The sequence below is a fragment of the Clarias gariepinus genome, chromosome 17, assembly GCF_024256425.1.
Source record: "Clarias gariepinus isolate MV-2021 ecotype Netherlands chromosome 17, CGAR_prim_01v2, whole genome shotgun sequence".
Lineage (NCBI taxonomy): Eukaryota > Metazoa > Chordata > Actinopteri > Siluriformes > Clariidae > Clarias > Clarias gariepinus.
In genome coordinates, this window is record NC_071116.1 from 3,849,029 (window position 1) to 3,862,114 (window position 13,086).

At 35.7% G+C, this 13,086-nt stretch overlaps 1 protein-coding gene across 3 annotated transcripts; it reads right to left on the reverse strand.

Moving 5' to 3' along the window:
• Nucleotides 1-6,868: 6,868 nt before the first annotated feature.
• On the reverse strand, nucleotides 6,869-10,022 carry LOC128505396 (histamine N-methyltransferase-like). Of its 3 annotated transcripts, XM_053475772.1 has the most exons (8): nucleotides 9,909-10,022; nucleotides 9,220-9,358; nucleotides 8,490-8,542; nucleotides 8,298-8,405; nucleotides 7,738-7,868; nucleotides 7,605-7,617; nucleotides 7,411-7,504; nucleotides 6,996-7,317 (listed from the first exon to the last, which is right to left on the reverse strand). In XM_053475772.1, the coding sequence occupies exons 2-8, from the start codon at nucleotides 9,342-9,344 to the stop codon at nucleotides 7,137-7,139; spliced, it is 705 nt and encodes a 234-aa protein (XP_053331747.1). In that variant the 5' UTR covers nucleotides 9,345-9,358; nucleotides 9,909-10,022; the 3' UTR covers nucleotides 6,996-7,136. The 3 variants fall into 3 exon arrangements, with proteins under 3 accessions (XP_053331746.1, XP_053331745.1, XP_053331747.1); XM_053475771.1 differs by lacking the exon at nucleotides 7,605-7,617 and having other exon boundaries at nucleotides 6,869-7,317; nucleotides 9,914-10,022; XM_053475770.1 differs by lacking the exon at nucleotides 7,605-7,617 and having other exon boundaries at nucleotides 6,869-7,317.
• Nucleotides 10,023-13,086: the final 3,064 nt, after the last annotated feature.

Below are 13,086 nucleotides of genomic sequence, written 5' to 3' on the forward strand. Positions count from 1 at the left end.
GACACACAACTTGTTGCAGGAGTTTATTGCAGATCTTTTAAAGCTGCAGCTCCACCCTGTTTCAATTTCTGCAACCTTTAATTAAGAAACCTGTTTTTTGACAGGATTTTCTACATACCTATCAATACAATCTGACAGAATTGCTGCAAGGGAATTCATGTCATCCAAATACTTAAATGTAGTAAAAGTACAACAGTACATCACTCACATTAAATCCTTCTCATTTCCTACAGTGCATAACGGACTATAAGGTATTAAACAGAAGCCAGACCACAGAAATCAACACTGTCACATTGGGCTTGTGTCAAAGTTGAACAAATTATAAGTATCCAAAGGTTTATGAAGGCTCTCAACATCTCCACCAAACCCAAAGGTGGCCAGTACATGTTACATGTTCTACTGACTTAAAATGTAGTGAGTAAACTGTATTTTTACTCACTTGTTTAGTGTCTTAGTTTTAATGTCTTACTATTATTAGGAATTTTATTTTATAATTAATATTATTTTTAATATATTTTAAATAAAATAACATATAAATCATTGGTTTGTTAATACCAATATTTGAATATCTAGTAGTTCCTGACACAATTTATGCTAAAAAGAAGCTGCTATGCATTAGGCCTGTATCTATGTGGTCTTTGTACCTGGTTTTTCTTGGTCTTTTACTCGCTTTCTGTTGTGTTCACCCTGCTCCCTCTCTCTCTCCCTACTGTTCTTTCTCCTCCGAAAGTTAAGAATAACTTTTAAGAATGTGAAAACACAACAAAATAGAGAATTTCTAACTAATAAAAGATATAGATGCAGTTGGTCCATATCAATTCATAAAAAAAATTCTAGCTTGATGGCGGGTTGGAGTGAGTTTACATTATTGTGTTAAACACTATATTATTTAATATAGTGTACATTTAGTGTTAATATACACTGTATTATATAATATACAGGTTAGTATTTGTTATACAATATAAAATACAATATATTGTTCAAAATTCTCATTCAATAAACACTGTCTTTTAACTATATTAGTTAAAACATATAGTTTATATTAGTTTTTATATTACTATATTATTACAATGTATAATTATACCCCAATAAATAAATACTATAAATTTGGTAAATTTAATAGATTATAAAAATGTTTTATACTGTCACCCAGACTAAGCATCGTATCATGAATAAGCTACACCCCACATGACAAGGACAGGAACAAAACCATTCCACAGATCCTAGTTACAGTAATGACTGGCAGGTAATTACTGTATGAAAGCAAAGACTACAAGTAATAACTTTGATCTCCGGGCAGGGCATTATTCTAGCTTGTTTTCATGCATCAGTTGCACTTGTCAAGATAAGATTTGAAGTGACATAGCTAACTATCTAACATACTGAGTAACTAAGGAGTTGTAAACTGTTAGTTCAAGTTTGGCTTGTGTTTCATGCAAATAACCATGACGATTTTTTCATTACAAGCTTATAATGTAGTGGTCATTTACTGTAACTTCATTGTATTCTGCATGCTTGCAGCAGGCGCATGTTTAATTTTGTAGAATACTTGCATTATACAGGGAAGCAGTGGTACTAACTCGTTTAACTAAAGAAGTAATTAAGGACACTTATAATGCTACTCAGCATTTATTTAATAATTGCCAAATCTTGTTGCTATCAATGATTCATGGCATCATGGCCAGTGCGTCCATTTATGTTCCATAAAGAACTCAATAATCTTTCAAGTTATTCATTATTAATTTATACTTTCATACTGTTAAAAGTTTTAAGATTTTAGATTTCTGCAGAACACAAATCTGTACTAGCATGCTCAGTTTACATTATCAACATCAACTTTTATTATTTTTAAAATCCTGTTTTACTTCCCCAAAAATCAGCAGACATACACAAACTAAAATTCATATTCATATGTAAAACACATTTCACTAACCGAATTCCAGAGAAAGTTCTGAGCTTCTTTAAGGAAGAAAAGAAGTTTTCTGGTCTTTCCTGTATAGCGAGCCTGTGTTGGTCATCCAGGTCACTGTGTCAAATGCGTACATTCTCCACCAGTATTATGGTTTAACAAACCCTCTAAAATGTATAAATCTGTCCACAAGCCTTGCTTTGCCTGAAGCGTAGCCTCTTCCTGTGAAAGGGAGATGAAACATTGCATACTATAGAGTCAAGTAGTGCTAAGTGTGTTTTTTTAGCGACTTTAGAATAATTAAATAAAGCATATAAATAAAGCAATAAAGTTTAGCATTTTTATATTTTATATATTTATAAGTGCAAACTAAACTCCGTTCAGTTTTCCAGACAATTTGTGGTTTGTTTTGGGAAAAGTCAAGAATTTTGGTGAATACTGGATAATAAAGCCTGTGTGTTATATTTCCAAATTATTATACAAAAGCCCTTATTAACAGATCTTTAATTCTAAAGTTCTAAATAAACATTTATTGCACAGGTGGACTTTGAGGGGGGCAGGAGGAGCATTTTCCCAGACTATAAAACAGGTACAATTAAAACTTATATAAATTAGGGCTGGGGACTTTAACAAGCATGGCAAAGCAGTGGCAACATGCATAATTCTAACATCTTTTCTTTTTTATCCCTAAATCTTACACCTGCTGGAAAATTTTCAACACTCTAGCGGCGATATCCTTTGTCTAGTAACTTATAAAGTGTTCACTCCTCTTTGGCCAGTCACTTTACAAAAGGCAGCGTTTTGATCAAAAGGCGACATACTCGCCCAGAAATGCAACAAACATAAATATCTAGGCTACTCGCTAGATAGACGCTGTTTTTTTCCAACACGACAGCGTGCTCTGATGTGAGCCGATTTATTCAAGTTATAATGTAATATACTATATTTTTGCTTTGTAGGTTTTTTTTTATATGTGCATAAGAATTGCAGTGAATGTTTCATGGTGCTCCAGTCCACCACTGCCCAGGACTTTCTACCAGGTTTGTTTATTCTCCAGAGAAATTATGTAAATCCCATAATACAACTGACCCTATAGTAAATAAAAAGAATGGTATCAAAATCCAACTAGTCTAATTTAATTGCATTTAATTTGAAGGTGCACGCGTGTGTGCAAAAAGATGAAGTACAGTAAAACAAATAATACAAAAGTAAATAAATATTAATAAAGTTAGCCTAAAACAATATTGTTTTCAATGCTGAAGAAAAAATATTTTTTTTACAATATATCTTTCATTATGAATATGTGTATATGCAATTTAAATATATAGTAAACAATAAATGAGTGTTGTTAATCAAAAGGCTGATATGAGCAGATTTATTGATAAAGCTGCAGACATACTCCGTCAGAAATGGAACAATCAAATATATAGGCTACTCACGTTGTATATACAATGCGACAGCACTCAGTTATTGTAATCCATCTTCTCACCTTTCATGTAGGTGTGAAGTTATCGAACCGGTTTCGCGGATGGGGGGTGGGGGGTTATTGGCAGAATCAAGGGGTTTAAAACTAATTAACAAGACCAAGCAGCCGTCTCTGCCTAAAATGTATTTCGCCAGCAAAACAAAGAATAAATAGAAATAAAATGTTTAATGGTACCAATTAAATCAGACTTCATAATTGAATTTGATACTTTAAGTGTAATTCACAAATTTACTGCATATATTCAGATTTTGTGAAAGTGCGAGCCTCGGGTTTATACACGTAGATGAATGAAATTTAGATTAATTTTAAAGCACGATTTAGGGCATCTCATTTAATTATGAACATAAATTATAAATTACACTCAAGCAGGCAGTAGAGTGCTGATTAGACTACATAGGAAATAGGCTCAACATCCCTGAGCCCAAACCTCATTTAAATTTAAATTTTAAATGACCAAATATTGTAAGTAAACAACAGTAGCAGAGTATAAAAAATAATTCGGCATCTATTTTAGATGGGCGGGTACATGAGCTTCGAGTGCCTGGGGATTGTCTGGAGATTAAATCTAGATAAAACACACTACATCTGACCATAAATAAAAATTATTATTTAGGCCTATACGAGAAATATATTTCACTTAAATATTACAGATTTAAACAAGGAAAGAAGACGTGCTGAGCTTCAGTTCATTGTGATGCAGACAAAAGTTCTAGGGAGAAAACGGAGACATTTCTTTTTCTGTTTTTTGCATTGAGTTTAATCATGTAGAACTTTTAGTATTCATAGAAAAGCAATAAAAAATTTTGACCCAGCATAAACGATGTGTTTACAGAAACCTACTAGTAGTACTACTACTAATGAATGGATAAAGCGCATTTAAAGCCCGGGGATTCTGCGTGCTGTTACATTGTATTTAGCGAGTAGCATATATTTTTGTGTTTTTTACATTTCATAACTGTAGTTTTATCGATAAATCTGCTCATATCTGTGCACACGTTTATCAGCCTCTTGATAAAAAAAAACGCGCAACTTACTTTCACTTTGCAAACGGCAATGTTTATTTTTATTAAGGGGATATTTAAAGCACAAACACAATAAAACAATATTGTTTTAGGCAAACATAACATTAATTTTTGTATTCTTCGTTGTACTTCGTCTTTTTGGACACATGCGTGCTTTACAATAATAAGAAGAATAGTAACAATAATAATAAATTCGGAACACTACTACTAATAATAATAATACTGAATGAATAAAGTGCAGTCAAAGAAGTATCATCATTGAAGGAGAAAAAAAAGTGATAAATACATGTCAGTATTTACAGTTTAAGCTCGACACGTTTATGAGCTCTGTCGCTTGCTGTCAATGGGCGCCTAAGAGAGATAAATTTTTGGCTTCAGTAGACACACAATACTTCAGACTGAAACACGACTGCCCCCTAAAGGTAATGAACGGCATTTTCACAGCTTTCCTCGCGGAGCCGCAGCAGCTCGTTATATCCCTTTTCTCGAAACGTGCGTTCTTTTTTTTTTTTTTCTCTGGCCTGTCAGTAACACAGATAACACATGACAATGCGTATGTGTAGCTATGCTATCATCATTCACAGCCTTTTTTTAAATTAATTAATTAATTAATTAATTAATTAATTAAATTTTATATACCCTTATATTTAACCATACTATGACAGACAAGACCAGGGGAAAACAGGAGGGAAGAAAATAAAAAGTAATTATATATATATATATATAGAGAGAGAGAGAGAGAGAGAAAGTCAACAGAGAAGACGGAGAGAGGGAGAGAAAAAAAATGGGGGATAGAAAGAAAAACAAAAACAGAAAAAAAATGATAATTTGCTTTCATACCTGCTGACAAAAAAAGAAAACAACAGAGGACACAACATCAGAGAAACTGCAGCAACAACCAACATCATGAATCACGGTAAATCCTAAATGTTTAATGTTATTGAGCAGCACACATAACTAATATTACAAAATAAGTTTTGAAGCAACAGCAGATCAAGACAGTGTGTGTCTGTGCACCCCTGTTTTTACACCAATGTAAATGCTTGTGTGTACATCTGTGTGCACACCTGTGTATGAGCGCGCTTATGTTCATAAGGTTCATAAGGTTCCTCCATGTAAATGTTTGATAATGTGTGTGGGGAACACCAGCCCCGTCCCGCAAGGCATGAAGCAGACATGGAAAATACCCGGGCCCCAAACATCCGGAGGCCCCCCAGGACACGAGACCCCCAGGAGATTCACCGCAGGGACCACAGCGGCCCCCACCCAGAAAAGGGCAGAGAAGAGCCCGAAGGTGGGTCATCTAACAGCCACAATGGCGTGAGAAAAAAAAAAAAAAGGAAGACCCCAGGCTTCACCCCACCCGCACAAATGTAGTGTTGTTGTGTGTTGTTTTAGGGTGCTTTAAAACAGGGGAGGGGCACCCTCCACAAGCTTGTGTCAGCTCCCCTCCCCTGAGCCCTAAATGTCTATGTGCAGCTTAAGATTGAAAAGTGGGCACTGGCACCAGAGGGAAGGGTGAATGAACAGACCGTCCCTTGGATGCCATTCGATGTGCCCACGCCCAAGGCCCTATATGTATTTGTCATGTGACAGTAAGTAATGAGAGTGTCTAAGTTGTAATGTGTGATTGAGATGCAGGTGGACACGAGGAGACAGAGCATCCCAGCAACGCACCCGCACCTCAAAACCCTACTTGTGTGTTGGTGTGATGAAGCGGGAGAAGAAGAAATGTGCGTTCTTAATGGCCAGATCTGTACAACACACAGGTTGTCACATTTAAGACACACCATCCTTAATAGCTTAGCTTGGTAACCTGTAAATAGGATTTTGCTGTATAAATGACCATAAAATTGATTGTTACTTTACATTACTGTATTGCGTGTGCTTTCTTACAGCATTCATGCCCCAGGCTGGTCGAGCTGGGCTCACTGAATTTCCCATTTTTTGGTGTTAAGATTTTCTTCTAATTAGAATCTTATCCAATAAATGATTGAAGAAATTGACCCGAGTGAGGTTTACACATTACATACTATATTTTAAACACAGCACAAACGTCCCTTGTATCTATGTACTTCACTTGTACTTATAAAATTTTATTAAAGTATATTTAGACCAACTCGTGACCTATTTTTATTTTTAATTATTAGTATTTGGTATGATCAAGAAAGAGTACAAGGAATTCAAACATTGTGGTAAAGATATTCCTGTAGACCAGTGACAATGTTTGAAAGTTGAGGTATGCAACAGTGACTTAAAGAAATCGTAAGTGTATCCATTCATTCTTTAATTAATTCTTTTTCTGTGTATAAATTTCTGTTTTCAATAATGTTTTTCTTTTGTATTTATACACAGTACTGTTCCTACTTTACTGTTTCTACTTTTTTTTACAGCACATTTTTCTTTGCTGCTGTAATGTAGACATTTCCCCACTGTGGAATAAGTAAAACGAAAAAAAAAACTATTTATTTATTTATTATTCCTCATCATTTCATGGCAGTTGGACGAGTATTTTTCTGCACAGTGCATCTGAATGTTTTGGACCTATGCATCAATCAGCAAGGCCTCCATGCTACAATCAAACAGGATCTTGCCGTTCACTTCTAGCTTGTTGATTGGATTTTTAAGAAACTCCACCACTCCATCCTTCAGCTCTGGAGGAGCAGTCTTACTGAAGTCGATCACCTCAGTGAGGAGGTCCAGTATTTCCTCTTCTTTTTTATCTTCCGTTGTGAAATACTCTGTGATGTCCAACAGGGACTCTAACTTGTAGCTTTGGTAGGGAATTGTTTTGGAATCCAGATAACTCTTGACATCTGTAGTTGTAACATGCATGGTAGCTCCTTCCTGGGCCAGCTGATCTTTGTAGGCATTCATTAGTCTGCCCCATGCACTTTCTCCTGCAGTGGGTTAATGTTATGTATTAGCAATTTTCACACTCAGAAATTCTCCTCCATTGTGTGTTAGGATCAAGTAAATAAGTGTGTGCTTACTTGTGAGCAGAATTACAAGGATTTTGCCATTTTTGTGCAGTAAACTCCGGTAGAAGGAAACTGTGGCCCCTGGATCCTTCACATAGTACAGCATCTATGAAAAACAGTACATTAGGTTAGTCTTTATGTTCTTCTGTTGACCACTTAGCAACTGGTATATGGTTAAGATATACTATATCCCTGTGATTGGTTACCATTTTTCTGTAGCTGACAGAAAGAAGTAAAAAAAAAGGAAAAGATGTGAATTAGGGTTCCAGTATGACATGAAATTGATTAGGAATAAAAAGAAAATGACACAAAGTGATGCACAGCTATCTGTGAACAAACCTGAATCATGCTAATTAAGTGCATCTTTTTATCAGAGTTTTTTTTCTTCCATTCACCCTGGAACTCTGTTGCGGTCATTTTATTCCATGTGAAGGTGTCATCTTTAAGGGCTGGCGTCTCCGTTAACAACGCTAGAAGAAAATTTTCCAGCATGAGTATTAATTATGAGTACAATTTATGAGTACAGTTCCTTCTATTGCATTGTATTTATTATAGCTAGGATTTTCTATAAGATTACAATGAACTCAATTTAAGCTTATAAAGTCTATTTCTTACGACTTGTAATCAGTGTTATGTTTGAGACGTCCTCCGGGCAGATTGGCAGATCATCTTGCTTAAATTTGTATTTTTATAATATATTATTATTATTATTATTATTTAGAATCTAATGAAATAAACTGGAATGATAAGAAAATGAAAAGCTTAAATTTAGATTATAGCAAATACTAACTCAACTTTGACTATATTAACATTTAGTTCCCTTTGCTAAGATCGCATTATATAGAGCATACACCCTAGTTAAAGGACAATAAAGGCCAATTTATTAGATTTATTTTTACCTCTATATTTGTTAAGCATAGCGTTGCTTGGCTCCACCACCTCATTCTCCACTTTAACGTCCGGATGCTTTTCATGCAGCACTTTAAGGATTTCCAGATCAATCTCACCTTAAGGAAGATGCCAGTTTTTAATGCAGTTAACGCAGATTTCCACGCAGAGTTATAACAGCATAGACTAATAAAGAGATCTACCTGATCCACTTCCCACTCCCATTACATTCAGAGTGGGTTCTCCTGCTCCGATCCTGTACAAGGCAGAAACAATGAGAGTAAACAATGTATTATTTTGTATCATAGCACAAATGTGTAATGAAGTGTATTAATGCTAATAATTAAAAATAATATAGTATTAGTGCAACAGCACACAGAACTGTGGCATAGTCTTAAGCTCCAGATGTATTTTCATTAAATTAAATTAAGATTAAATGTAAGAAATGGGGAAAATATATTACTTTGACAGACTACAAAATGACTAAAGGTACAACTTAAAAATTAGTTGTTTATGTTACAACCTCATCAGCGACCTCATTTCCCCTCTCATCTGCTCCAACCACTCAGCCTTCAGCATCACCCCCATCCTACTAATGACCAGCCTGCTTATCTGTCATCATCTCCACCTGATTCTCACTGGTTCATGCCTTAAGTTAGATGTTTTTTATGCTTGCATGATTCATACGTCAGTGTGTGCCTTAAAAAAAGCATTCTGGATTGAAAATAAGATCCAAAATTGTCCTTCAGGAAGGCTGGAGAACTATTCCTTAAGACTATAGTAAAAAATACAAGAAAGTCTGACACCTTGGTAGCAAAGTCTGAAGAAATAAAGAGGGGGAGAAAGCTTTGTCTGGGAGTCAAAACTTTATGATATAAATGCTTGTGTGTCTGTGTGTGTTTCTGTGTATATACAGTTGCAGCGAGTGTGTACCGGGCCAGGATGTCTGGTAAAGTCGTATAGATGAAATTCTTAATGCTCTTGTGTTCAGTGGAATTCTCCAAAAACAACTCAAAGGACTGCAAGTAGGCAGAATCGTCATTCAACTGTCTCTCCATCTTGAGCTATTTCTCTGAAACACAGGAACATTGGAACTGTCACTGAGGATTGCTAGTGTCAGTGAGAAAGAATCGCAATCACATTAAAACTAAAACCCGAAGACTAAAAGAAGCTGACACCTCACCTTCACTAACTGGGAAGTCATTAATTCAAACTCAGTATGTGCATGAATTTTCTTTCATCCATATAAACTTTATACTGCATTTCTGTATTTTAGATACTGTATGTTTAACAATCTTTAAAAAAAAATAACATTCTTTTATTTGTATGTATTACTACTGACAGGTTTATTTTACAAGAACAATTGCAAATTTAAAAACCGCACAAACATGAATTTATTATTATTATTATTTCTTTTTTTTTAACAGAAAGTGTAGCATCAGCACGCCAGCATCAGAAAGTAAAATGTGTTTCATCCATTAACTAAACCACCTGATTCTAATTAGCACAACTTTTCAGATAGGCTTTAACCCGTTTTTTTATAATACATGGCATCTGATGTTTTAATACTAACTGCTACCACTGTATCATCTCACACACAAGAGAGAGCGAGATATTATTACCTAACCTGTTAGCTTCTAGATGTTCTTCTTTGGACACAACGTGTTGCAGGAGTTGATTCATTGCAGATCACACAGACAGCACCGGTGTTGGTTCCCCCATCGGGGTGCGTTTTCTTAGCCCCACCCTCATGAAAACGGCGCAGGGAACGCGCATTTAGGAGAAGGCTCGCCCGTGAACGGTTATGCGCGTACCACTGAGATTCTACGGAGCGCGGGAAAGGCCAAACATTACATTGTTAGCGTTTTTTAATCCCTGAAACGGAAAAGACGGAGAGTTTCACGCGCCTTGAAAACGAATTTATAATAACATGCGTTGTGTTATTTTTTTCTAATCACGGGTATACACTACCTATGATTTATTTATGTTTTACCCATGAATTATTTATGTATTGCTTTATATATTTAATAAGAAATGGAGCACTACCAAATACAAAGTTCGAAGGCTGCCAGTGACCTTAAAAGAGAATTAAAGCTTATAATAAGAAATAAATAGGAATAAAAGAAATACGATAGAAAAATTATATCGAAAAAAAAATTGAACTAGGAAAAATAGAACTAAAAATAAAAATATGCTGTACATAAAAATAGAAATATACTGTACAAATTGAAATATACTGTACTCTACAATAACATTTAAGAAATTGAGAAATTTTTATATTATGTAAGAAAGATGGTGTGCAAATATGCATAGAACAAAGTGTCTTTGTGCAAAAGAACAAAAACAAAGAAAAGGTGGTCGGAGCGCTGCTTTGCGACAATGACAATTGTTAAAAGCGCTATGCAAATAAAATATGAATAAAATTGAATTCAATTGCTGATCCTTTTTATATGCAGTTTGGTTTTATTCAGATAGATGTGACCTAGTGACTTGACATCACGCGAGTAAAATGCTAATTAACTCGCATTATTATAATTATGATGATGATGATAATAATAATAATAATAATGACAATAATAATAATTATTATTATTATTATTATTATTATTATTATTATTGATGTCTTGAGACTGTATCTAACGGGTCTTTATTCATTAGACTTTCATTAGCATTATGGTTTTGCTCCAATCTACTGAAAAGACATATTTGCCAGTGTTACTGCTGACTTGTTTCCCGACCATTGAAAAAGTCTGTACATTGGGCTTTGTCACTTGCCTTATATCTTTTAAGTTACGAGGTTCCCACACATATCAAATTTTGAGTTTTATCCTTCTAAATATTGTAGTGTTTTACCGCCGAGAAGGATGTTGGAGAGACGAGTGAGCTTACTTGCTGCCCAATGCAATGGCACAGTCAAACAAAAGCATGAGCAGCACATTCACACGAAGCCTACCTCCAATTCAGCCTAAGCATGAACCGGAGCACATTCCACACGTTACACACACACCACACACAAACAGGGCCGAAGCCACTAACCCAAACACCCTTCCCCAACATGGTGAACACACCGACATCCCCGCAAGGCATGCTGGTCGTCAGCCGCCGCCCCGCCCATGCCACAATATGTCAATTATAGCAAGGGGAAACACATCCCAATGGATGGAATTATCACTGCCAGATACTGATTCCATTCTGCTTTCTATATAAATAATTTTCCCTATCAGACTGTTACTGCCCCAGATAGCACTGGTACGTCGCGGAGACGTCTGCTAAAGAGCCTATCATCTATTAAACATTGCGTTCGTTTTTTTATAGTCGTATTTTGATCGTCTCTAGATCGCCTGTTTAAGCTGTTAAATGATACATCGTCTTTACATCTATACAACGTCTACACGACATATCTTTGTTATCCAAAATTTGCTGGTATGTGAACGGGAAATATATATATATAAATAATCTGGAAATAGAGTGGAGAAACACCAAAGAAGAATCAACCAGAACAACACTTACGGATGCAAGCCGCCGTTAAACTTCAAAGAAGAAGAAGAAAAAGAACAGTTTGTTGAGAAGACAAACGTTTGGCGGGTGTATGGAAAAGGTAAGCAGGAATTAATTCCCATCTTTTTAAATCGAAACGAAATACTGAACATAAATGCCTGCTGTTTAGCGATGTTTAGTCACGTTATTTTGTTTTAAGCTATTTCTTGTATGTTTAATCACGCTTAAAATACCGACGGTTATATGCGTGTGCTCAATCTGCGGTTTGGTTCTGGTTCCGGTCTGTTCTTATGAGTTGTGAAGCGAGAGGAACAAAGTATAAATATTGTTAAATTTGAATTGAATATCTATCTCTGTATTTTCTCTTTATGTCTAAAGAGCGGATCAGGGTCGTTTTAAATCATTTACATCTTAAAGACGTAGGAGAGATACAGAAAGCCGCCCCAGGTAGCACACCTGGTCGCGGAGACGTCTATGCGACGTCGACTTTTACGTCTGGCAGAGGGCGTTTGCTCATCTGGCAGACATTGCCGAGACGTCCTTGCCCGATGTTAGAACGACACAGAAAGATACAGGCTACAATTTAGCCTACGTATTTAAGACGTAAATTAATTAAAATAAAACAGCAACAACATAGACAGTGTTAAGGGCTTCATTTTCGCTAAAGGAAACAGCTGGTGTGATGAGGGGTGAACACAGCAAAAGCTTACAGTAAAGTAATGTCCCTCATGACATTTTGTAAATTGTATTTATGAAAAAGAACTGCACTGATGCAGATATAACAGTTTATCTAAAAACACACACATGAATAAAGACATATCCGAAAGAGGAGCCGAAGTCTGCCCCCGTTTTCATACAGTATGAAATTTAAAGGGGACGGGGGCGATCACCAATATATGTAAAGTTTATGGAGAATTTTTAGGGGGGCTGAGTATAAATGTTGGGGGGGGGGGCTAAAGCACCCCTAAAAGACTGCACTATTAAAAAGTCCAGAGGAAACCTACAAACCAATTTAACTCAGTGCCTCTGTCCATGAGCATAGCGAGGAGATTGGAAGGATCATTCTTACTACTAATGGGAAGTTTGTGTTCAGTTGGCCGCGTTTATAAAGCAGAGACAAAGACCAAACATGTCCGTCAACTTGGAGGCCTTTATTTAACTCCCGCTGCTGCAACTCTTTGTCTATCACAAACGTTCCTACCCTCATATTTCACATAATTCAGCAAAATGAATGAATCTTATTTTGAGTCATTTAGTTCATTTCATTTCTTTTAATCAGAAATACAATGTTACATTTTCAAT

Coding starts and splice junctions, on each gene's coding strand:
- LOC128505396 (XM_053475771.1), bottom strand. CDS start 9,344: ATGGAGAGACAGTTGAATGACGATTCTGCCTACTTGCAGTCCTTTGAG. Junction 8,406..8,489: donor GGGAGTGGGAAGTGGATCAG/GTAGATCTCTTT, acceptor ATCTTCCTTAAG/GTGAGATTGATCTGGAAATC. Junction 7,505..7,737: donor ACTTAATTAGCATGATTCAG/GTTTGTTCACAG, acceptor TGTTTTTCATAG/ATGCTGTACTATGTGAAGGA.